Raw genomic sequence first — 24,554 nt, 5'->3', positions numbered from 1 at the left:
CCGCCCTCCTCTCTCTTTCAGCCTCTCCGTTTCCTCGTAGGGCTGTGTCCCTCCCGTTGGTGACCCCGGTTTCTGGCCTTTCCCCTCTAGAGGACTCCATGGAAGCCGCTCCGACTACCCCTGCCGATTCCGGTCTCCGTCTGGAGTTCACAGATGCAGATCATCAGTTGTTTGTTTCCACAGTATCCGCTCTTGAGGCCTCCTCCTTGGTCTGCAAGATAGTGGGTAGCCGTCCGATGCGGAGAGAGCTTCGCGACCTTCTGCAAGGCAGCCTTGTTGGCGTGCCTGCCAAGATCGTCAGCGTCGATTTTTTGGGACGTGGCTACTACCAGGTGGATTTCGAGTCCCCCCAAGCAGCTCAGACGGTGCTGGCTCGGAGCCCCATTGCCCTCCGCTCATCCCGGGCGTTCCTGGCACGATGGACTCACGGTTTCGACCCCGCTTCTGACCCGCTAGCAGGCGCGACAGGTTTCCCCATCACTATCTGCTTTCCTGGACTCCGCAGGGAGTACTTGCCCCTCTTGTCATCCATTGGCAAGGCGTTCGGGCAGGTGGTGGAGACGCCTCAGACAGCGGCTTCAGTGATAGCTCAGGCAGCAGGACTCCCGGCCATTCGTGTTGTGGTTCCGTCACCAGAGTCCCTCCCGAAGACGATCCTCCTCCCTTGTCTTTCTGGAGGACATATGATACAGCACGTGGAGTATTCGGGCCTCCCCGGCCAGTGCTACATCTGTCGGGAGATGGGCCACCTCGCACGCGCCTGTCCCCGCAAGGGGGTTCATCCTTCACGCTCTGCCGCCTCTGGACCCCCTTCAGGAGGCCCGAGGGGTGGCCATCCACCTCAGAGACCGGACCTCCCTGGCTCGTCTCAGCAGGCGCCATTATCTGACGAGCAGGCCCCGGCGGAGGATGCCGCGCAGACCCACGAGGCTGGCGGATGGCACGAGGTTCGCCAGCGGAAACGCCCGGCCCGCAGGGACCGTCGCAGACGCTAGCAGGCAGCACAGGCTGGCGGACAGGCGACTCCGGCTGGCGTCCAGGCACCTACCCGTACTTATGCTCCAGTCAGGGATAGGCGGCCAACAGGTCCCACCCCGATGGACGAGGATTCGGTCTCAGTGCCCGTTGAGGTCGCCGGTGGAGCCCCCCACGTGGAGACCCCGCTCCCGCCTCCCGCGGGCCCCGCCCCCTCCATGGAGCAGATTCCTAAGGATCACGGAACACTCTGCGACCCCCGGCCCCTCTTCCCCTCACTCGGAGAGCACTCCTTCCTCTCCCCCCTCTCCCCCCCCAGCCCCCCCCCCCCCCCTCCGGCCTCCCCCGGCGGCCCCCCCTGACACCTCTCCTCTGGCAGATGCCTCTCCATCCTCTCCTCGCTCTCCCCCCTCCTCTCCGCGAGCCACCATCCCTCCCTCGGCCTCTCCAGGATACTCCTCCAGACCACCCACTGCCCCGGGGCAGCGCAGCTGGGTAGGTCAACGGCTGTTCCACCACCACTCCGGGCCGGTGGAGATGGCGATCCTAGCTTCACCCGCCACAGAGTTCTCTCCAGCCTCCCCTGGGGGGCCCCCGCGAGTGATGGGGCTCCCAGTGGATTACGGTTTTTTCACGTGTCTCCAGCTGGATGCTGGCCCGTTTGAGACACTGGTCGCACCCTTGCGAGTTTGCGTGGTGTGCCATCCCTCTCGTTCTCCTTCAGTGGTGAGCAGCATGGTGGCCTTCTCCTTTCCTCTCAGTGTTGCCCCAGACACAGCATGGGATTGCAACTCTGTAGAGGAAGTTTTGCGTGATCAGATTCTGGAGTTTTCTCACCACTTCAGTGACTTGGGGCTCACGGACCTATTGCAGACCCGATTACACTCAGCCCGCATGAGCTTGTTTGGTATAGGAGATTGGCGGGCGGATCCGGTCCACACCTCAATTGAGGCGGTGCTACTGATTCTCCTCCACGCCGCACTCTGGTCCAGGGTCGAGCGCAGTGGATCATCCTTCGGGTTGGGAAGACCGCATTGGCTTCCTCAACTTCTACACCCCTAATGGGGCGACCGGGAGAGCTGAGTTCTGGAGCACCATTAGGCAAACCCTCCCCATGGCAGACCATTGGTGCCTAGGGGGGGATTGCAACATGCTGGAGGATGCAGAGGATAGGATGGGGGGCAGCCAGGAGACCATTCATGGGCCGGAGCTCGCTGCCTGGGAGGAACTAGTGCTGCAGGTGAGAGGCCAGGATCCGTGGACTCTCTCGGAGTTTGGCAGGTTGCAGGGGAGTTTATCTTTCTCGCGCTCGGATAGACGGGCCACAGGAGTTAACCTTTCCCGCATCGACAGGTTTTACATTGATGAGTGGGCTTGCGATAGAGGTGGCACTATGGGTATACTTGCAGGCTCCTCGTTTTCAGACCACTTTCCAGTGCTTCTCCAGATCAAGGACCCTACGAGAGGAGAGCGAGGCCAGAGCGTCCGGATTCCAGATTGTCTCATAGAGGAGCCCGAGATTGCGACCAGAGTTGAGCAGGTCTGGCAGGAGCTTCAGTTCAGGAAAGGATCGGCAGCCAGCGATCTTGACAGGGGTTTGCAGGAGATCAGTAGGATGCTCAGACAGGCTGCCCTGGACCATCTGGAGGCTTTCAGAGAGCAGGAGAGGAGCCTGCGGAGGAGTCTAGCTTCCCTTCAGAGACTTCAGGCGAGGGATCCTACGAGCCCTTGGATTTCAGAGCAGATGGAATCAGCTCGCACAGAGATCAGATCCATCGAGGAGAGGAGGGTGGAGTTCCGATTCCATGCTCGGGCTTCTTTTTGGACACAGGCTGGAGACAGAGTGACTCGAGATTTCTTTGAGGCGACAAGGCCTCGCTTCAGACGAGAGGGTCTCAAGCGTCTTCGGCAGGCTGATGGCCAGGTAGTGGTGGATCCCCCCACGGTTCGGGCGATCGCCACAGATTTTTACAAGGATCTGCTCTCTGCTGAGCCAGCAAATGACAAGGTGAGAGAGGCTCGGGGGGCAATCTAGAGCTTCACGAGACCGGTTGTGCCGGCCCATTTGCAGCACTCCCTTCTCTCCCCCTTCTCGGATACGGAACTGGAGGCGGCTCTTCAGGCACTTCCTCGGGGCAAATGCCCAGGAGAGGACGGTCTCTCAGTGGCTTTCTTCCAGAGGTACTGGGGTCTCTTGCATAGGGGTTTCAGATTGGCATTCCAGGAGATCATGGAGTCGGGAGACATGCCGGACAGCATGGCAGAGGGGTTGATTCACTTGATCCCCAAAGAGGGAGGAGACAGACTGGAGATTAGACAGTGGAGACCGATCACCTTGCTAGGCACGGTCTACAAGGTCCTAGCTAAGGCGATCAGCAGGCGGCTTCAGCCTCACCTTCCGGACATCATCCACTCCACGTAGACAGGCTTCATCCAGGATAGGAGCATCCTGGATAACATCTTCTCTTTTTGGGAGGCTACGGCTTTGGCTAGATTTCGGCAGGAGGATCTGGCAATGCTCCTTCTCGACTTCGAGAAGGCATATGATCGGGTGGACTGGGCCTTCTTGGAAGGCACTATGGAGAGGATGGGCTTCCCCCCTCAGTGGATCCGTGGGGTCTCTGCACTCTACACATCGGCTCATAGCCAGGTGCTGATACAGGGCGTGCGCGGAGAGAGGTTCCAGCTCTCGCGCTCGGTGCGGCAGGGGTGCCCCTTGGCGCCCTTTCTTTTTCTTTTTGTGGCGGAGGCCATGAGCACTTTCTTGACGGCACAGGATACAGGTTTGCGGGGCCTCCAGCTCCCCATCCGCACCTCGGAGGAGCTCCTAGACTCGGAGTTTGCGGATGACACTGCTGTCTATCTTCAGGGAGGGGAGGAGAACCTCCGCCGCTTCGCCTCAGCCATGGACAGGTTTTGCAGAGCTTCGGGCGCTTTGATCAACTGGCACAAGTCGTGTGGGTTGTGGGTCAGTTCTGAGCCCCCCCCCGACTTGGAGGCCAGTTGATGGGTTTCAGTGGCTGCCCCCCGGCACTACAGTGCGCTATTTGGGATGCTATGTGGGCATTGACATATCTCCGGAGCAGCAGATAGCCCCCCTTCTTCTGAGCATTCGGAAGAAGCTTCTGTATTGGAGTACCGCTCGTTTATCTATGGCTAGCCGAGTGGTTGTGGCCAACCAGGTTCTGCTTGCTACCATGTGGTACATCACTTCTTGCTGGGCCTTCTCTCGGGCGTGCATTGGCCAGGTGCAGAGGCTCATCAAGAACTTTCTTTGGTCCGGTGGCGACGGGCGGCCCGCCAGGGCCAAGGTGGCATGGGCTGTGATCACTCAGCCGAGGGAGAGAGGCAGCCTGGGCATAGTTGATCCTATTCGTCAGAGCCGAGCTTTGCTTGGCAAGTTGGTGGTTCGTGGCCTCCTACCAGGCGCTGAGCCGTGGAAGGAGTTTCTTGTTTCCAGGATTCTCAGCCGCACTACTCCTCTTAGCGGCCCCTGGACCCCCAGCATCAGGTGGATCTTTACAGAGCAGCGATCCAGAGGAGTGGGCCTTGGCTTCGAGGAGCATTTTGCAGCTAGCCTTTTGAGGGCCTAGGAGCATCTGAGGCCGTCACTCTTCCGGACTCCCCCGGGCACCGATGAGGAGCGCCTGAGGCAGCCATTGATCTGGAACCCCTTGATCCGACTTCCCAGTGGTCATATGGTTGGATCGCGATCTCACGTGTCGTGGGACCCGTTGAGCTCCGGCCCAGCCCAGTCCCTAGACGACTGGATATGTTTTCAGCAGCTGCCTCTAGAGGTTCAGGAGAGGAGACTCAGCGGGATGAGGGGCAGAGAGTTGATGAGGCGGACATTGAGGCGGCCATCCCCCGGGAGTGGCGGACTCCAGTACAGGACCCTCCACCTCCACAGTGGATGGGCATCTTTACCTCGGCATGAGATCCTTCTAGCGGTCTGCGGCTCAGCAGAGAGAGTCGCCCCACTCACCTTCGAGGTGGGAGAGGGAGGCCAGCTTCAGAGGACCCGACTAGATTTGGATGAGTTCCAGGGTTGTATCTTTCAGAGGGTGCGGGTGGTCGGCTTTCATCAGAGACAGTGGCATGTAGACCCCTCACCGGCCTCGATAGGGGAGGACTATTCTTGGAGATTATGGGCATGGGACAGCAGACCTCTTATTCGCCTTCAGTGGGATCCAGGCGAGTGGCTTTGGCGAGATCCCTACTCGGCCCCTACCAGCCCAGGCACCCCCTTTTTTCAGTACACAGCGAGGCTGGGGCGGCGGATCCAGAGGCACAGGATAGCGGACACCCCGGTGGCGGCCGAGCATTGGCGACGACAGGGGCTCTCCCCTACCTTCCTTAGGGACTTCTGGCAGCGCCTTTGGGCCAGCTTCCGGCCCCGGAAGGTGACGCTTTTTCTCTGGCTTACAGCGCATAGAGGACTGGCTGTCGGGGACTTGGCTAGCTTTTGGCAGACACCCAGCGTCCTGCCCTCGGTGCGGCCATGCACAGGAGTCGCAGCGGCACTGCTTATGGGATTGCCCACAGGCACAGCAGGTCTGGCAGCGCGCTCTCAGGATGGTTTTTGCAGGCTCGCCAGGTGAGATGATGGTGACGTGGGGTGCGGTGGCTTGGGCCACGGACAGCGGCCCGGCCCTTGGATACGAGGACGTCCCTGGCAGTGTGACCATCCAGGTCTCTGACAGGGCGATGGCGGTGGTTCCGACGCCAGACTTCTCTTCGGCAGTCTCCCAGGAGGGGGACGGGCACAGATGGGAGATGATCAACAGCATGATGGCTTGGCACATATGGAGAGCCCGATGCAAGGAGGCCATAGACCGCCAGGCGACTCCACCGGCGGAGGTCATACAGGCCCTCTGGGTGGACATCATTCACACCTTGAGAGGACACTGGGGGAAACTTCAGGGCGACTCGGATCGCATGAGAGGTCGCCGCAAGGCGTTCCTCCGCACTTGGCAGCCTGGCCCTTTCCTCATCGCGAGGGGCGAGGATGTCACTTGGCACTACAGGCCTCCAGTTTGGCTCTTCTCACCCCCCGCATGTACTACTAGGTAGCCCCCCCCAGAGAGCGGCCAGCCACGGGGGTGGAGCTCCGGTGTTCACTGTGTTTATTATCCCTCCTTGTGAGGTGAGCTTTGTAGCCTTATGGCATTTTCTCATTAACTAATAGAAGGATCGTTTTTCCAAAAAAAAAAAAATAGCATATGGCAATATACAGAAATCTGCCTGTGTCAGCCCTCAGTCTCACCCACATATATCTGGCCTGATCATCTCTCCGAACGATGTGTAGAAGCGGTTGCAGCTCCTCCCTGAAAAGAACTGCCACCCCCCTGATCCTCTATACTGTGTACCGATCTCGTCCCTACTCTGCAAGCTGTCTCCCATCTGTATCCTGTCACCTGTGGCATCATCTGACCAGGGGCCTGGTGAGTCTCCGAGTAGAAGACTATATCTCTATCTCTAAAGCTGTCCTCAAAGGCACCTACATCAAGTCTGAGGGATCCATTGCAGTTCTAGGCTGCCAGCTTTAATTTGGTCCCATAGGTCTCGCACCGTCATGTAGAGCGTCGCTCCACGATGACCACCCTCCCTTCTCTATAAAATGCTATCTTTCCCTTTTCTCTTGCCGCCCTAATCTCTGGCATGACTTCCTTCATATGTGCAAGCTGTGAAAGAGTAAGATCGTCACCAAGAAAAATGCCTGTATTCTTTAAAGTGGGTCGCCTCTTCAAGAACTCCTTCGCCTCAATAGAGGGGAAGCGAAGTATGAGAGCTCTTTCCTTTGATGTTTCCCCGTTGCCTCCGCCCACTCTCCAGGCTTTTGCGTGTGCCGGACTGTCAATCCCCATCAACACCATAAGCTCTTTCACCTCCTCTTCAACTTTATCCCCGTCTTTAAGGCTGGTAATCCTCACATGCAAAGCACGTGTACGTCTTCGTTATTCCTCTTCCAAAGTCATGTTAATGATTGTAGGTGTAGGGATTGCTATCTCCTTACCCTTACCCTTCTTGGCGACCTCTATCCACTTCTCCGCTTCATCCATCTTCCTTTGAGTCTTGGTGATGACTTCCACCCATGAGGAAGTCTTTGCTTCGTGTTGCTTCACCCTTCTTCCTTAATTGCCCGTACTTGTTCCTTGATAACCTTGAGCTCTTCTATCATGGATGGCTGAATTTCACCTTCTTCAAGTCCACCATTTGCCTTAGCCTCTGCAAGCTCCCTCTGAAGAGCTGAAATTACGCCTTTGAGCGTGTTGACTTCCCTGTGAAGGTCTTTGACTTCTGCTATGAGGTCCTCCTTCTCCTCTTTCCACCGCTTACCCTCATTGAATACCATTTGGAGAAAGTTGGGCTTTCTCCTTCCACCATCCCTCCATCTCCGCCTTCCATTCCTTCATCTCCTTTTCCACATTTGTTATCCTCTTGTTTGTGACCATAAAGGTTGCCTTCATCGGGTTGCGCAAGGGAAACCATGGAAGAAGAGAGAGAGAGAGAGAGAGAGAGAGAGAGAGATTGCAGATCTGAAATTCAGAAAGTGCAGCCAAACCCTAAAACGCAGATCTCCGGCAGTGTTTTTCTTTTTTTTTAACGCAGACGCTTGAGAGAGAGAGAGAGAGAGAGAGAGAGAGAGAGAGAGAGAGAGGGGTCAAAAGGCGGGGTGCAGGCAGGCAAGAAGGCGCACAGGCGGGGAGGAGGGGAGGGAGAGATGTGGGCAACGTGAGGGGGGGGGGGGGGGGGGGGGGGGGGGGGGGGCAAGCAGGCAGCGGGAGAAGAGAGCGAAGGGGGCGAGGCAGGCAGCGGGAGGGGTGGGCGCAGCAGGAGAGGAGAGCGAAGGGGGGGGGCGGGAGGGGGGGGGCGCAGCGGGAGAGAGAGCGAAGGGGGGCAAGGCAGGCAGCGGGAGAGAGAGCGAAAGGGGGCGAGGCAGGCAGCGGGAGGGGTGGGCGCAGCGGGAGGGGGGGGGGCAGCGGGAGAGGAGAGCGAAGGGGGGCAGCAGGAGGGGTGGGCGCACACACACACAGAGAGAGAGAGAGAGAGAGGGCAGGGGGGCTGGCGGAGAGAGGGCGGGAGGGAGGGCTGGCGCAGAGGGGGCTGGCACCGAGAGAGAGAGAGAGAGAGAGAGAGAGAGATCTCGTCGAACAAGTATGATGGTAACCTCCGTTCCTCTACAGTACATTTGTGCTTACATAAATGATAAATTTGAAGTGTATTTTTCTGCAGTTCAAAGGTCGAAGGTAGAAAAATCATGTTAGCCACCTCTTATTTAGCTAGTAAAACGTCCACATGGTGGCAATACTGGTTACAAACAACACGGATCCTATGACCCAAGTTGTTACAGACCTCAAAAAGAGTTTCTTGCCACACAATAGTATCTCGATCGTCTCAACAATGACTATCAGAATTCGTGGTAAAACTCGCAACCTGTACTCACTTTTGCAAATAAGGTCCCTCAATTGGCCTTACAGTTGCAAAAGTCAAATGCAAAGAAGGGTGCCTTTCTTTCTGGATTGCACCATAATCTCCAATGGGATGCCCACAATTTCCGCCCACAAACTTTTGAGGATGCCATTGAGAATGCCCAGAGTATGGAAGAGAAATATAACGGGAAACCGTGAATTACTCAGTCCACCATGCCCCTTTGTCACAACAATCTAGTGACCATAAAGCGCGAGTCCACATCTAGTCCCAGGTCCAAGCATATGCATTAAGGAAAGATGATTGTATTGAGCAGAATGTAGATTTTTGGATATTCTGGAATTGAACTCAAATTCACGTATTGCTTGTTACACTAAACAAAAGGCTCAAGCCTCCTAAAATGTGGATCATGCTCTAGTCCCAAGAAGATATGTTGAAATTAACTATCTCGGGTATTAAATCGTCCACGTTTAGAAGCCCAACAAATAGAGCCTACTGGTATTTCACAAGTGGCCTCACTTTCAGCAACTTATAAGGGCACAAACCTGTGATACATGTACATCCGGAATCTATCTACTCGGTGACCTTATTATCAAATCTTTGAAGATCTTCTTGTTCCATTGCAAATCTGATTCTCTTAAGATTAGATCTGTAACCAATGGAGAATGCTTTCCGTCATTCAAAAGCTGGTTTGTTCGAGGTGTGGCCATCCACACAAGTCCCAACGTCATTGCCTTTGGCATTGCCCGAAGGCTCAGCAGGTTTGGCAGAGGATTCTCCGCATCTTCACTATGGACTGGGCTCCCGGTACAGTTCCATGGTGCATAATGGCTTGGGCCACCAAGGCTGAGATTGTCATGGCATATGAGGAGGATGGTCGGGGATTGGCACTGCAGGTTGCTCATCATCCAATCTCGACAGTTCCAGTCCGCTCTACAATTCACTGGACTTCAGGCTCTTGCCAGAGATGGGAGATTTCCAGCACTATTGCTACGTGGCATATATGGTGAGCTTGTTGCAGCAGCGAGGCCATCGAGGGCACCCGCACTCCACCAATGGAGTCCATTTGGAGCATAGTGGACTTGGCGGCACGGCCCATTTCTCACTATCAATAGTGGTGAGCCCACCTGGCATTTGTATAAGGAAGCCCCCTCCCCCTAGAGCAGCCAGCCTGGGGAGGAGAGCACCAACCCCCCTTTTCGCATTTTGATTATTGCTTCTTTTACGAAGACAAGGTTGTACTTGGCCCGTGTGGCTGTTTTTTTGGTAACTAATAAAAGGTTCTCTTTTCCAAGGTTTTTTAAAAAAACTGACTCTCTACAGATTACAGAAAGAAAAGCTTACTGGCAAGGGACTGAAAGATAGACCAGCTGCCTGAAAGGAAGTCTTGCATCCATCGTCAATAACTCTCCAATCAATTTGAGCGACTCTTCTTAACTCTTGGCCCTCTTCTAGAGCTTTTTGCACTAAGTATGGGAATTTGGCTGCAACACTAGATGGTAAAGAGATATATCAGCACTAAGCAACCATCAAAAACTACATTTGTAGATAATTCAACAATTTTAGTCAGGCATAAGGCTTAGTGCATATTATCTAAGAGATAAAACTGAAATAGAAAACTGAATGAAACCTTTCCATGCTGTGCTGTGTAAGGAAGACTGGTGTTGGCTCAATGACATTATAAGGATTATAAGGTTGTACTCCTCTAATATCATCAAGGCCCAATATAGCATCAGCATGCTCATGTGTTAATATTACCTGCATGGCATCCCAATGAGGACAGCAATGAGCACTCAACTTGAACATCAAGCACTTGACAGAAAAAAAAAACAAGAAAAAGCACCAGTTAACGAAGGTCGTGAAACATTAAATGAACATTCAACAAGTTTTTTTGAAAAAATCCTTCAAGTAGTAGAAAAAGAAACATATACGCACTGGAAGACTACAACCCTCTCATGAGCCAAAGATCGAAAGCCCAAGCCCTATTGTTTAGACTAGCAAGCAGTCCCATTCCTGAAAACATCCGGCTCATCCTGAGGCAAGTCAAGTTGTTTGCATGGTTGCAGCACTTAAGTCCTCTTCAAGGGGTGGACTCTCACAACGAATGTTCAAAACGCTCTAAGTTCTCGAGTAAAGGCAGTGAGCTCCCCGTACTGCTGATCTGCGCCCCCCTCTGATCTGCGCCCTTCTCTTCTCCACCCTCTGTTCCTCAGCCTCCTTCCTGCCCGCTAGCCCCCTCTCATTTCACCCTCCCTCCGACCCGTTTCCCTCCTGCCATCATGCTGCGTCATCCCAGCCTGCCCCCGCCCCCTTGTGTGCCCTTCCGCCTCCGCCCAGCCATCTGCTTCCCTACATTCCAGCTCTGCTCTTGCTCCTTCACCTGATTTCCATTTCTCTCTCCCACCTGTTCTGTTGCCCTGTTTAGCCACCCGTCCTCTTCACTGCCCTCTCCTCCCTTCCTACTTTCCCCTCCGCCTCCCTCCTCTTCACTGCCCTTTCCTCCGCCTAGCTCAAGTATGGATTACACTTAATCAGGGTTCAAGTCGGCCTTTTTTCCTGATTAGAATCATGGCTAATCAATCCCCTCCGGCCGGGCGAACCATCCAATTCTCTCAAGACTAGCTTGCGGCCCCCTTCGCCAAAATCAAGAAAGACTCCAAGACTACGCTCATTAGAAAAACTTTTGGCTCTCACCCCTCATGTATCTGGGCCCATGATTGGGTGCGGGTGGCATTGCCTTCCGACTTCGCGCTCCATTTTAAAGATGTAAGGCTACTTCAGAGAGGATTCTTCCAAACAGACTTTGACGCAGAGAAGGCATCCTCAAAAGTGCTCAGGGGCAGCCCTTTCCCTTTGGGCCCAAGTATGGTCACCATGAAACTCCTTTCAGTGGCTTTGAAACTCGTTTCACGTTTCGGTGTTGAAACGTTTCAGGTGCACATTGAAACCATATCGTTTCATGTGGGGAAAAAGGTTGTGATTTTGTGTGCTTTTTATCTTTTATAATTCTTTCTCTTTCCTTCTTTCATCCTATTTGTTCTTTTCTCTTCTCTTTTGTATGTCTTCTTTGTTTACTGATGATAAATATGCTAATATCATCTTATAACTATTGGCCAGTACCTTCACATTTTATGTATATGATCGTTTTGGTCCAACGTTTCATTGTCCACCGACCTGGTGTTGAAACGTTTTGTTCCAAAATAAGTCGTTTCAGCATTGTTTCGTTTCAGTAGTGAAATGTTTCGCAGTGACCTTGGACCCAAGGAAGATTTCCTTCCTACCATACACCAGCTACTTTGACCCTGTCAAAGAAGACTGGAACCGTTACCCTATTAGTCTCAGATTCCCAGGTCTTCCTCATGCTTACTAGCCATTTTTGGAGACCATTGAGGCAGCCTTTGGGCTAGTCCTATAGGTGCTGACCATCCCAGCTTTTCCCACTTCTGCTACCAAGGTGGACAGTGCCTCACCTGACGTCGTTCCGAGGGTTATGGTGTTGGCTCATGATAATGAGGCTTTTGAGGATTTTGTGCGCTTCCGGGACCTAATGGTCCCTTGAAGCAACGTATGGAGACATAAGCCAAACGTGACCAATGCCAAGTCTGTCACCACATGGGCCACTTTGCGTGGGATTGCCCTAGGGCTAGGGATCGTAGGAGGCGGTGCAAACATGCTCCCTAGCCTAATGCTCCGTCTCGGACAGCCTTTTCGCCAAGAGTAGCGGGTCGTCTCTCATGGCCGCCCTCCAAGTGGAAACGTTGGGGCACAAAATGATGCCCTTCCCAACTCTATTGGTGCTGCCCCCACTTCTTTTGGTTGCCTGGGTGTTGTCAGCAGACTTGTTCATAGTGCCTAGGATGGTGCCTGAAGCTGTCTCGACTGTGCTACACCAAATTTTATAGCTACCTGAGTTTGTATTTCACCAATGCTGTGGATTTAGGGTATATGTGGAAGTCCTATTTCGGGCGGGAAACTCAGATGCAATGGACAGTCACTTCAAATGCCAACAAAGATATAAAAACACAACAGAAATAACCATATACAATGCCAAAGAGAACACAACACTGAGCCGGAACAGCCGTCCCCCGTAGGAACTTCTTTATTCACATAGAAGCTTTTACAAGATACCAGGGTGCGGGTGCATTACTGCACCGGATTTTCGACAAGCTTCCTCAGCAAACACTTGCACAGGAATTAAAGCACAAACTGCTCCAAGAGCCAATACAAATCAACAGCCCGGTGCGGTGTCAAACCTAACGCCGAACTTTGTGTCAAAACAACCCTGAAAAGGTTCTCAAAACAATTTCGGAAAAGCTCTCAAAAACAGTCCCTGATACCTCAAAACACAATCCCTTAACCAATGCCCAGAAGCGAGTGGTGAAGAGAGAAGAGGAGATGGCCCAGCTACTGTACCACTGTACTACAACCTAAGCAAAAAGGGAGACAAGAATCTGCCCGACCACTGTACCACTGTACGGTCTGCACTTCAGGAGAGAGAGAGAGAGAGAGAGAGAGAGAGAGAGAGAGAATGCCAAACTGCTACCCGCCGCCAGTCGCCCAAAAGAGGGAGAAGGTGGCTGTCCATTATGTACCATGCTGCTGTACTTGGTGTACGGCCTGTACCAGCGCAAGAGAGAGAAAGTGAGCTGGCTGGCCTGCTGAAAACTGAGAGAGACGGTCTGCTGCTCACTGTACGGCCAGCAAACAGATCAGCCTGCTGCCCCCTTCTGTACGGCCAGCAAACTGACAAGAGAGAGAGGAAATAGCTGCCGCCTGCTACCTCCTTCCAGCAAACTGGGAAGAGAGCTATACTGAAACTGCCGGCCTGCTCAAGACTGGGTGGAGAGGGAGCAAAACAGGTCCTGTACAGCCGGCACTGTAGAAAGAGAGTGCAATCAGCTTCTGCCGGCTGAATGTCTAAGCACCTAAGAGAGAGAGAGAGAGAGAGAGAGAGAGAGAGAGAGAGAGAGAGAGCGCCATCTGCTGCTGGAGGTCCTGTACGGCCAGCGAATCCAGAGAAAAACACTGCTGCCCTCTTCCTATCTTGATGCGCATCACTTCCTCCCCCCCTTTCATAGAGTCGATCCCCTCTATTTCAAGCATATGCTTGCTTTTTCCCATCGCTAAAAGTAGTAGCCTCTCCACAAATACCATAAAGCTCCTCTTTTTGGGGTTAAAAACAGCCGCCATATATATATATATATATACCTAGATGAAATCATGAATCCAGGAACATGCCCAAATTCACCTTTTCGGAACATCCATGTTATATACTCATGGTAGTCAACCCACAAGACTATATAACTATCAACTCCATTATGCATAGTATGGACTAGATACTACGACATCCCCACTAACGTCATCAGTGCCCAATAGTGGTTGTAGAACTCTGTATCAAGATATGCTCTCTCACACACACACACACACATAAGAGCATATATTCACACAAAGCCCTTCGTACTGAGTGTCTGTCAAACCTCCGGAGATGCAGGGCAAACTCAGCCATAATGAAGCCTAGCACTAAGGGAAGTAGCAAATAGAAAGAATTAGTACAGCAAATAAGTAATCGCAAGATCCATGCAAAGTTAGGCGCCCACTTGAAGTGTTCACACATATGGCTTAAAAATTCAGGTCCACCTCATGTATATACTCCTTGTCCAAATCCCCATATGTCCACCCACTTATAAATAAATGTGAACAAAAATCCTTATAAACCATATAAGTGAGTAAAATCTTGTAAACTCATGTCCTATAATCCGCCTTCAGATAAGATAAAGACATGCCAGATAAGCGTTCACACAAGTTCAACAACAAGACTTGGCTTTACACAAGCGTCTTCCATCCTGTGACTTCGCTGCTTCTGTGGAAAAATCCCTATTCACACCTTGGTCCACTGGTCAAGAATGGTGAGGAACCAAATGGTGACATCCCCTCCATCTCATAAAACAATTGTCCGCAACTGTATAAACCTGATACCACTGAGCTATCCTTCAAGAACAGCAGATCCATTGCCCATCAATAGTATTACATAAGTCCAGCACTAAAGCCATAATTCCATATCCACGGTCCGAAGTCAGATACGGGCACAAGGGCCAACCGTATCAAGAAAGTGTATCCATATCCTAAGTCAACAACTCTGATAATAACCAGACACAGGCACAAGAGCCAACCATGTCCCAAATATCCATAAATCCATAAGCCGCTTTTATGATAGTTCAGGGATGTTGAATCCTTCCCAAAAGTGTGAAGTGAGCACCAAGGTTGCTGGTCCTAAGCAAGATCACACCATGTCAGACTGCATCTGCCATACATGTACTGTAAGAAAAGCACATCATGTCAGGCTATATCTGCCATACAAGTACTGTAAGAAGAGCACATCATGTTAGGCTGTACCTGCCATACATGTATTGTCATGTCAAGCTCCATAGGCCACACATGTTCTGTCATGTCAGGCTTCATAAGCCATACATGTTTCCATCATGTCAAGCCTCAGAAGTCACACACGTTCTGTCATGTCAAGCCTCACAAGCCACACATGTTCTGTCATGTCAAGCCTCACAAGCCATACATGTTACCATGTCAAGGCTCAAAAGCCACACATGTTCTGTCGTGTCAAGCCTCACAAGCCATATATGTTACTATGTCAAGCCTCAGAAGCCACACATGTTCTCTTGCCATGTCAGTGGGTTCACACCAGAGTCCTTCCTAGGGATCCATCCACATACACGCAAAAGACGTAAACTCCTGTTGACATGTCAATGGGCTCACACCGGAGTCCTTCTGGGATCCATCCACATACATGCAAAAGGAATGTGCCATGGCATGATCGATGTGAGAAATCCTTCTCTACAAAGTCACCAAAATAAGCACATGTTCACACAAGCCAGGGAAGCTCAACTAGCACTCTCTTGTCCAAGACAGCCCTGCATATCTCCAAACAACCACACGAACACAGAATACCTGCCATGTTGGTTTCAAAACAGCTCATAGACTAGAATCAGCCAATCCATGATACTAATAAATAATTCATAGTTTTGTAATCACATATGCAACATATTCTAGCGTCCCATACCACTAGAATATTCCCCATATGAAATCCTTGTGTAGGCGACAACTCTAGCATCCCATACTGCTAGGAACCTCCAATACACAAGACCAAAACCATAAACTATTTATCAAAACCATAGAAAAACCTTTTCTAGAATCAGAATGTTTTCCAACAAAAATGCCTTTCAGAAAAGAACTTTCTTGAAACACATCTCAAGATAGACATGAGAAACACTCTCCACTTGCGTCAGCAAGGGAGTCTAACATGTATAAATCCAAAATATTGGCAAAAGAAAAGCATTAAACATGAATACTTATCTCGATAAAAAGCCTGTCGCCAATATATTTATGTACAATCAGAATTTTTGGGATAACAACCCATAAATATCGAGGAGAAAACCAAAGTCCAAAACATCCTGAAAAGTGTAAGTCTCCTCCGAAACTTTGTTCCTTTCATGGCCAAAACACTAGCTCCCAAAACAATCGGGCTTGGAACAACTCGTTGGTCCATGTTCCACCAGAGGAACTTGCGTCTTCTGTCCGTTGTGCTCCTTCCGAGCCATTGCCTCCCTAAAAGAATGCCTGTCTCCACCTCGAACAATAGGTAGTTCCAGAACAGGAGCCATCTTTCTCTTTCCGGAAGAATACCTGGAAGCTTCCTTAGAAACAAAAGAGTGATGAGGTTCAACCAACCCCAAATCTAGCTTTACCTGAAACTTGCCCCGTGCATCAAGGACAATATCCCCTTTCTGAAGACGATAGTGAAAAGCCAACTTCCTGGGATTCATTTCCAGGATTGATGCCAGGTCTAAGAAAACATCTATAGCATTGGTCTCCATAACCCTTTTGCTTTCCATAACTGTCCTCACATGAGGATCTTCCCGGTACATCTTCAAATTTGCATCCTTTTCCTGAAGTTCTTGACGAAGCTATCTCGTCAAAGAGTTATGATGGTAAAGCTGTGCATCAATGATCTAGATGTATTGTTCCACCATGTGTTCGAGAGTTTGAATCCTCTCCTTGTGTTCCTCGCAATTTGGGTCCTGTACATAGCCATATGATCGTCTGCCTAAATGGAATAGGCAAGAGGCTGCGCTCTAATACCAATGAAACCGGGCAAGAAACTCGGATGCAATGGACAGTCACTTCAAATGCCAACAAAGATATAAAAACACAGCAAAAATAACCATATACAATGCCAAAGAGAACAAAAAAATGAGCCGGAACGGCCGGCCCCCTGTAGGAACTTATTTATTCACATAGAAGCTTTTACAAGATACCAAGGTGCGGGTGTATTACTGCACCAGATTTTCCACAAGTTTCGTCAGCAAACACTTGCACAGGAATCAAAGCACAAACTGCTCCAAGAGCCAATACGAATCAACAGCCCGGTGCGGTGTCCAACCCAACGCCGAACTCTATGTCAAAACAAGCCTGAAAAGGTTCTCAAAACAATCCCGGAAAAAGATCTCAAAAACAGTCCCTGATACCTCAAAACACAGTCCCTTAACCAATGCCCAGAAGGGAGTGGTGAAGAGAGAAGAGGAGATGGCCCAGCTACTGTACCACTGTACAACCTGAGCAAAAAGGGAGAGAAGAATCCGCCCGACCACTGTACTGCTGTACGGTTTGCACTTCAGGAACAAGAGAGAGAGACAATGCCAAACTGCTGCCCGCCAGTCGCCCAAAAGAGGGAGAAGGTGGCTGTCCATTCTGTACCGTGCTGCTGTACTTGTTGTACAGCCTGTACCTACGCAAGAGAGAGAAGGTGAGCTGGCTGGCCTGCTGTCCACAGTACGACCTGCATAAGAGAAGGAAGGAGCTGCCCGCAACTGTCCACTGTACAGGCAGCACAAGGGGGAAAAGTGAGAGAGACGGTCTGCTGCCCACTGTACGGCCAGCAAACAGATCAGCCTGCTGCCCCCTTCTGTACGGCCAGCAAACTGACGAGAGACAGAGAGGAAAAAGCTGCCGCCTGCTGCCTCCTTCCAGCAAACTGGGAAGAGAGCTATACTGAAACTGCCGGCCTGCTCAAGACTGGGTGGAGAGGGAGCAAAACAGGCCATGTACGGCCGGCACTGTAGAAAGAGAGTCCAATCAGCTTCTGCCAGCTGAATGTCTAAGTGCCTAAGAGAGAGAAATGAAATGAAATGAAATGTTATATTAACGTCTTCAAAAGGCCATAATGACCTATGAGACCAAAAAGTTACATCATGGTGGATCTGATACAATGTCTGGATAAAAAACCAGAAAATGAAAAAATAAAGATGATACTATTGGCACCTAGAAAATGAAACTGGAACTGGAAGGTAAACAAAAACCCTTATAGGGTGTGAATATAGTGAGGGGGGGGGGGGGGGGGTGGTACGCTATGGAGGTGAGTGGAGTACAGTGAGGGGATACAATATCATGTGGGACGGGGGGTACACTATGGAGGTGCCTCCATCTCATAATATGTGCCGCATCGGACGCTGGCCGATCTCCTCAATATCCTCTGTGGTCAGCACCCTGACTGGGTGTCCCGCATGTCTCGCAAGAATAATCCGAATCCGCCGCTGCAACCTCCGTCTATTCTGGGATGCCCTCCTCCGTAGTCGTAAGCGTCTGGACCACCCAAGCTCAATCGCACGATCAATTAGTGTACCGCTGGTGTGGGCGGTATCCATGTGCTGCTGCTGCTGTGGTCCATCTGGCGCATTGATGGCTGGTCTAAAGAAGTCTGTAATGTGCCTCTGAGTCTGGCTCTCTGTGCGCCTAAGCAGGCTATCTCTATATCTCCGCAGCTCGAGCAAGAACAATCCCAAACACCTCTGGTCCTCGTACCCCATGACTCTGGAAAGTGTTGGAAATAAGTGCACACTAGGTGTACTCTTTTCCTAGTCTAGTATAAACTTTTGTCTTGAGTCTTGTGTGTCTGCCATGTGGCATCTTATTTGTCCCACATATCAGCGTGGCTACTATCTCTTGTACTACACAACTATATATTGTGGGTGTCACATCATAAAGCTTGTGTCTTGTCTACACTCATCTCAAGGTAACTCTTTGTCCTTCAATCTTGTTCTTATTTCACTTCTAGTCTTCTAGTTTCTAGCTCTTGTTTCATATTTTAACATGGTATCAGAGCGAGGTTCCTCCTAGCCTCTTCAGCCCATTGCCTTCATCTCAGCTATCAGGGTGTCCTTATTCAAAGTTTTCGTGGAGCTGCTACTGTTATCTCTCTTGGAGCTGCTACTGCCCGTCATATTGGAACTGCTACAGCCCGCTGTACTGTTGCTGCTCTCCTTTGGCTGCCTTCTTCATCGACTCAAGGGACTGTCTCTGCCTATGATTTATTGCGCATCATCTAGAGGCAGCTGCAGATCGACTTTCCTCCTGTTAACGAGCTATTTGCTGCATTCAGTTCTGCCATCGCTTCCTCTTGAAGAGTCTACAAGGTACTGTGCATTGTCTCCTTCAGTTTGCTGGTCAGTCCTTTTGTTATCCTCATATCTGCAAACTGCTGGTTCCTCATGCTTCGATGGACTGTCACATGCTATGGCCTTGACAAGTGGTGAGAGAGCCGGCTTCTAAAAACAATTTGATCTCTTCTTTCATTCATTTCTGCAATCTTGTAAGGGAATAGACACTACCCTTGCATTTTAGCAAGAGGTAAGACCTTCCCACATGGCCTCTTCTACTCATTCTCTCATGTCTATCGACAAATTCAATGGGTCCAACTTTCATACTTGGCAAATCAAAATCAAGTGCCATCTTATGAAAGAAAGTCTTTGGGACGTTGTTCACCATGCTGCTCCCGAAGATTCCGACATTGAGCAAGTTGTCACTTATGCTCCCACTGCCAAGAATGACAAAGCCTATGCTATCATCTTGCTCAGTCTTGGAGATGATTACATTCATCACATCTCCGACATACAGTCTGCTTCTCGAGCATGAATCACTTTGGATACCCTTTTTGGACCCCGCTCTAAAAACTCTAAGATTGCACTTATGATCTCATTCTTTGATCTATATATGCAGGAGGGAGCTACTATAGCCTCTCATGTCAATTATCTTCGCAGTTCCATCAGCAAATCTTGCTATTCATTCCTCATATGATGAAACGTGGGCTTTCTGATTACTTCATCTTTCTTGTCTACCACTTTGACCACCGATGATGTAGGTCAAGGGGTTCTAGTGTCTTTCTGCTTTTGGACCTCTCTCTTGTCCCTACCCAAGAGGCAAAGATTGCCCTTGAGGAGGTGATGTCTTCAAGGTCCATCTATTTGTCTACAGTCAGTCTTCTGTCTATCTAGTCTTGTCTGTCTGTCTATTTGTCTATCAATCTGACTATGTCTTGTTTTAGATCCATCTTGTCCCTACCCTTGTGGACCCATATGAGGATATCACTTGAGGAGGGGTGTCTCAGGATCTTTTCTATCTTGTCTTTCAGTCTTGGTCTTGTCTTGTCTGTCTTTCAGTCTTGTCTTTTGTCTTCCTCCTAGTGTCCACTTAAGGAGGGTGTTGGAAAGAAGTGCACACTAGGTGTACTCTTTTCCTAGTCTAGTATAAACTTTTGTCTTGAGTCTTGTGTGTCTGCCATGTGGCATCTTATTTGTCCCACATATCAGCGTGGCTACTATCTCTTGTACTACACACCTATATATTGTGGGTGTCACATCATAAGAAGTATCTAGCTTGTGTCTTGTCTACACTCATCTCAAGGTAACTCTTTGTCCTTCAATCTTGTTCTTATTTCACTTCTAGTCTTCTAGTTTCTAGCTCTTGTTTCATATTTTAACAGAAAGTGGTCCAAAACCCTCTCTGAATAAACAGTGGAAACGACCACGTATCTCATAGTATGCAGTACAATGGCATATATAATGCAGCTCTGTCTCTGGCTCCCCATGGCATACTCGGCATATCCTGGCCTCAGCTCGTATACCTCTATATCGGCCAATCTCAATCTCAAGCTGGTGTGAGGATGTGCGAATCTGACCAATAGCACATCCTACTGCATGAGACTAGTGTACATCCATGTAACTGGGTCTGATCACAAAACCATCTGCTGTGAGCTGAAGAAAATGCTCTCTGTAGAAAGCCATCTTCGTGCCCAGCTCCTCAGTCGGCTGTATCCATGTTCTCCTAATGTCTAGCTGAACTAAATCGTGACGGATGAGTCTGGTAATCTCTGTCCGTGTGAGAGTGAGAGAGGATGCATCCAGAGAATACTGGAAGGGAGGCAATCTGTCCATGCTAAAACCATGTGCCTCGAACCAAGATGTCATCTATCCATACCAACAAGCCGTGTCTCCCTGTAAAGCTAACTGTCGCGAGGACTCAAGGGCGAGGCGTGCATATCTGTCTCGGGGGAGATCCCACAAGCCATGTATGTAGGAGACTAATCTCGTAAGAGCCTCAATCACCAGAGGGGCAGCCGCCAGCTCTGCTCGAATAATCTCATGAGGTACCACGGCCTTGGCTCTAATAATCCTAGCAATCATAGATACCAAAGGCCTCTCCATACCTCTCCATCCGCCTGTGCTGTGATGGCCCACTGAAGGTCCCCATATCTGCACTCCATAAAGCATAGCTGATGTCACTAAAGTGTCAAAAAGCCAAAGTTTCGTTCGAGGTTCCTGAAACTGAACCTGCGAACACCTCCTCTCCAAACTACCCAGGGCTGCATGTGCTCTAGTCAATCTAGTCTCTGCTGCTCTCCTCATCGAAAACACTGGCCCACTGAATACTACCCCAAGATATGTATATGCATCTGTATACTCCACAATCTCCTGCCCATATGTAAATGTGGGAGCTGATCGCCTAACCCACTGTGGCGTGGTGTTAATTTTGCCAAGGTTGACAGACAATCCACTATCATGTGCAAACTCATGTAAAGCATCCAGATGACGCTCCATACCCTCAGGGGAGTCAGAGATCAACACAATATCATCCATGGTGTAAAGAGAAGAAAGAATCTTTGCTCTTTCCCAATCAATTTGGAAAAGCCTAGGCTCTAATACCACTGTCACAATTTGAGGAAGACTCAGAGCAAGATGACAAAACACCTCTAGCTTTCTAACAGAAAACACACAGCAAAGGGATGGCACAAGAACTATAAATAGACACTACACTCAGCCGGAACGGCTGCCCCCCCCCCCCCACCCCTATGTATTGCTTTTACTAAGATAGAAGTTTTTCTATTACAAAGAACACCAAGGTGCGGGTGCTTTCACCAAATCTTTCCCATAGTTCTTCAGGAAGGCAACTCAAGTCCATGACCGGCAAAGCACTCCCAAAGACTATCCAAAATTCGTCCAAAAATAGCCCTTCGACCCAGATGGGCTTCACACGTGCGGGTTAGTAACGTCCACGTACGGCTGTACGAACAGGCCCTGTCGACAACTGAACCCTCTGCCCCGTCAGTGTAGAGAGAGAGAGAGAATATGATGCTCCACCTGCAACTTCCTTGTACAGCCTGTAGCGTACGACCGGAGGGAAGAAGAGGGGAAGAGGCTTCAGTACACCTGTACAACCCACGCAAGAGAAGGGGCAGATCTGTATGGTTGCCGTACACTGTTCGGCCAGCATAAAAGAAAGAAGAGGCTGCCCGACTGTTTGTATCAGTACGGCTGCCAAAGGGAAAGAGAGAGAACTGCCACCTCTGTGCTCCCTGAACAACTGTCGAGTGAGAGAGAGAGAGAGAGAGAGAGAGAGAGAGATTTGCCCAACTGCTGATGAAAGAGGCGCATCCCCCAAAAAGAGAAAGCCAGCCCCTTATTACTAAACTCGAAGGGCCAAATTTGCCTTGCTTTTCCCCCTTTTTGCCATAAGTGGTTGTGCTCCCATAAATAGCTACTTTATGCTTTTTTTCTCCCAAACTTGGTCCCCAAGCTGGAGCTAGGCACCTTGTTTTGTCCACATAGACATGTCAAAAGTAATAATATGTACACCCCTTTGTTAATAGGGTGTGACAACACTATCGCCTCTCTTTAATGATGAGAATCCCATGGTACTTTTGCCCAGATGCCATCTTTCAGGCCAAAATCTCGCCAATTAATGTTCCCGGTTTCTTCTATGGAAAGATCCCCGTTCACACCTTGGTTTCACCTAGTGTATAAAACATTGGTCGAGATGGGTGAGGGGACCAAATGGTGACAGTACAAGTCTTGAGCAAGAGGGGGAAGATCACCTCGTATGTGAGGGACTGCAGCAGGCCAATATGCAGAGGCACTAAGGCATGCAAGAGGCACAAAGCAATGAATGTGAGGGAGGGAAGGCCCAGCTATATATATGCCCAAATAGGGGCAGCCGACCAGCTCCTCATGACTAGGAATAAAACCTAATGACTCCATAAAATAGGGAAAAAGTGGGAATATGATGTGAGGGGTGAACAGCCCCTCTAGCTAACATGGTCAGCCCTAAAGGCTAAAATAGGACACCACAAAGGAAGCCAACAGCAAGGGGATGATAATGTCTAAAAGCAAGATCATCTCGTTCCACACATAAGTACCACTAGTTCCCTATTGGAGACATGGGAGACCCTCCATAGCATGTATGAAGCAACAAACACAACTAGGTTGCTTTACTTGAAGCAAAAGCTTCACAACTTGGAGATGAAGGAGCACGAGTCGGTGGCATCCTTCTTGACAAGCCTCAAAGAGGCGGTGACAAGCTATGTGCGATTCATGATCATGTGGATGATGTGGATATGGTAAGCATTGTGTTCAAGGCTCTTCCTCCAAGCTATCAAAGTTTGCTTACAGCTTTTATGGTTCGGGAAACTACTCCATCCTTTGAAGAGCTTTTGGGTATCTTACTTCAAGAGGAGATGACCCAGAAAGGCAAGAAGGGATAAAGGGGGAATGATGAGGCATATAACATGGGATCAAGCCTCCAAAAAGGAAAGGGGTAGACGAGGTCGTGGAAGAAGCAATTTCACATCGTCCTATGCAAAGTCAAGGTGAGAATACCTCATTTGGACAGCCACAAAAGCAGAGGTTTAATCAAAACTTCAGCTCTAGAGGTAGAGGAAACTTCAAGTCATCCAATAAAATAGCAAATCAAAGCAAAGGCCCATGTTATTATTGTGGCAAAGATGGGCATATCGAGAGAGAATGCCGGATCAAGCAACAATCTTAAGGAAATGGAGGAAGAGGAAGAGGACTGGGCGTGGCTTCCCCAATCATGGAACACAAATGTCAAATTTCGTGGGGCAAAGAAAGCCCAAGGATGAAATTCTTCTCACGGTGACTGAAGGTACAAATGATGATGGTGAATGGTGACTCAAGGTACAAATGATGATGGTGAATGGTTTCTGCATCTTGTCACATGACTCACCATAAAGATTGGTTCTCTAACTTTGTTGATGAGGGCTGTAAAAACAGTGTGATACTTGGTGATAATAGTGTTCAAGGGATTGAGGGATAAGGTGATATCCCAATTCAGCTTTCCTCGGGTAAAAGAGGACACATTAAAGATGCTTTGCTCATTCCCAAGTTGGCAAGGAACTTGTTGTCTGTAGTATGCATTGCAGATCAAGATATGAAGGTTGAATTCTACGAGGACAAGTGTCTCATCAAAGACATGAAAAGAAACTTCAAAGTTGTGGCTAAAGGGGTAAGAGATGGTAGAAAGTTGTAAACGCTGGATGTCATGGCCCTGTGAAAATGGAACAGCACAAGTGTGGGCATGGTGGTTGCAGAGTCAGAATATTGAATGATTCACATGGGGGGTGCCCGGACAGAGTTAAAGATGTGTGGACATCCCTAGGTGTGAAGGGGGGAACTAGAACATTAAACTTTTAATGTTTATTAAAGTTGCCCCTAGGCCTTAGTGGCCCCTAGGGACTTTTAGAGTTTGGGGCCCTAGGATTTTTATGGGGAGGGGGCCACTCCACTTTTGGAGTGTGTGCTTCTCTCTCCTCCCTCTCCCTCTCTCTTCTTTTTGGGAAAAGGAGTCGTGGAGCATCCTTGCATGTTCTCATGCGTGGAAAAGCAGGAAGAGGAAGAGTCGATTGAGAAGTTGTGCTGCTGCTGTTTTTCTGAGTGCAAATCAGCCGTACAGCCCTGTACGGACAGGCTGCTGCAAGTACTCTCTCTCTGGGACTGGCTGCGCACAGCTGG

At 49.9% G+C, this 24,554-nt stretch overlaps 1 protein-coding gene across 3 annotated transcripts in view; it reads right to left on the bottom strand.

Moving 5' to 3' along the window:
- The window catches only part of LOC147613211 (Metallo-hydrolase/oxidoreductase superfamily protein), an 85,214-nt gene that overhangs the window by 27,494 nt on the left and 33,166 nt on the right, over nucleotides 1–24,554 (bottom strand). For all 3 annotated transcript variants that reach the window (XM_086782474.1, XM_086782471.1, XM_086782472.1), the window contains exons 3-4: nucleotides 10,037–10,164; nucleotides 9,751–9,898 (exon numbers count right to left, since the gene is read on the bottom strand). In XM_086782474.1, coding sequence (XP_086638600.1) covers nucleotides 9,751–9,898; nucleotides 10,037–10,164 — 276 coding nt within the window. The remainder of the gene's footprint in view (nucleotides 1–9,750; nucleotides 9,899–10,036; nucleotides 10,165–24,554) is intronic.

This window comes from Cibotium barometz, chromosome 44 (assembly GCF_041138505.1).
Source record: "Cibotium barometz isolate CiBa-2024 chromosome 44, ASM4113850v1, whole genome shotgun sequence".
NCBI classification, from domain to species: domain Eukaryota; kingdom Viridiplantae; phylum Streptophyta; class Polypodiopsida; order Cyatheales; family Cibotiaceae; genus Cibotium; species Cibotium barometz.
Note: the sequence above shows the minus strand (reverse complement) of the source record. Positions and strands in the feature narration are given on the sequence as shown.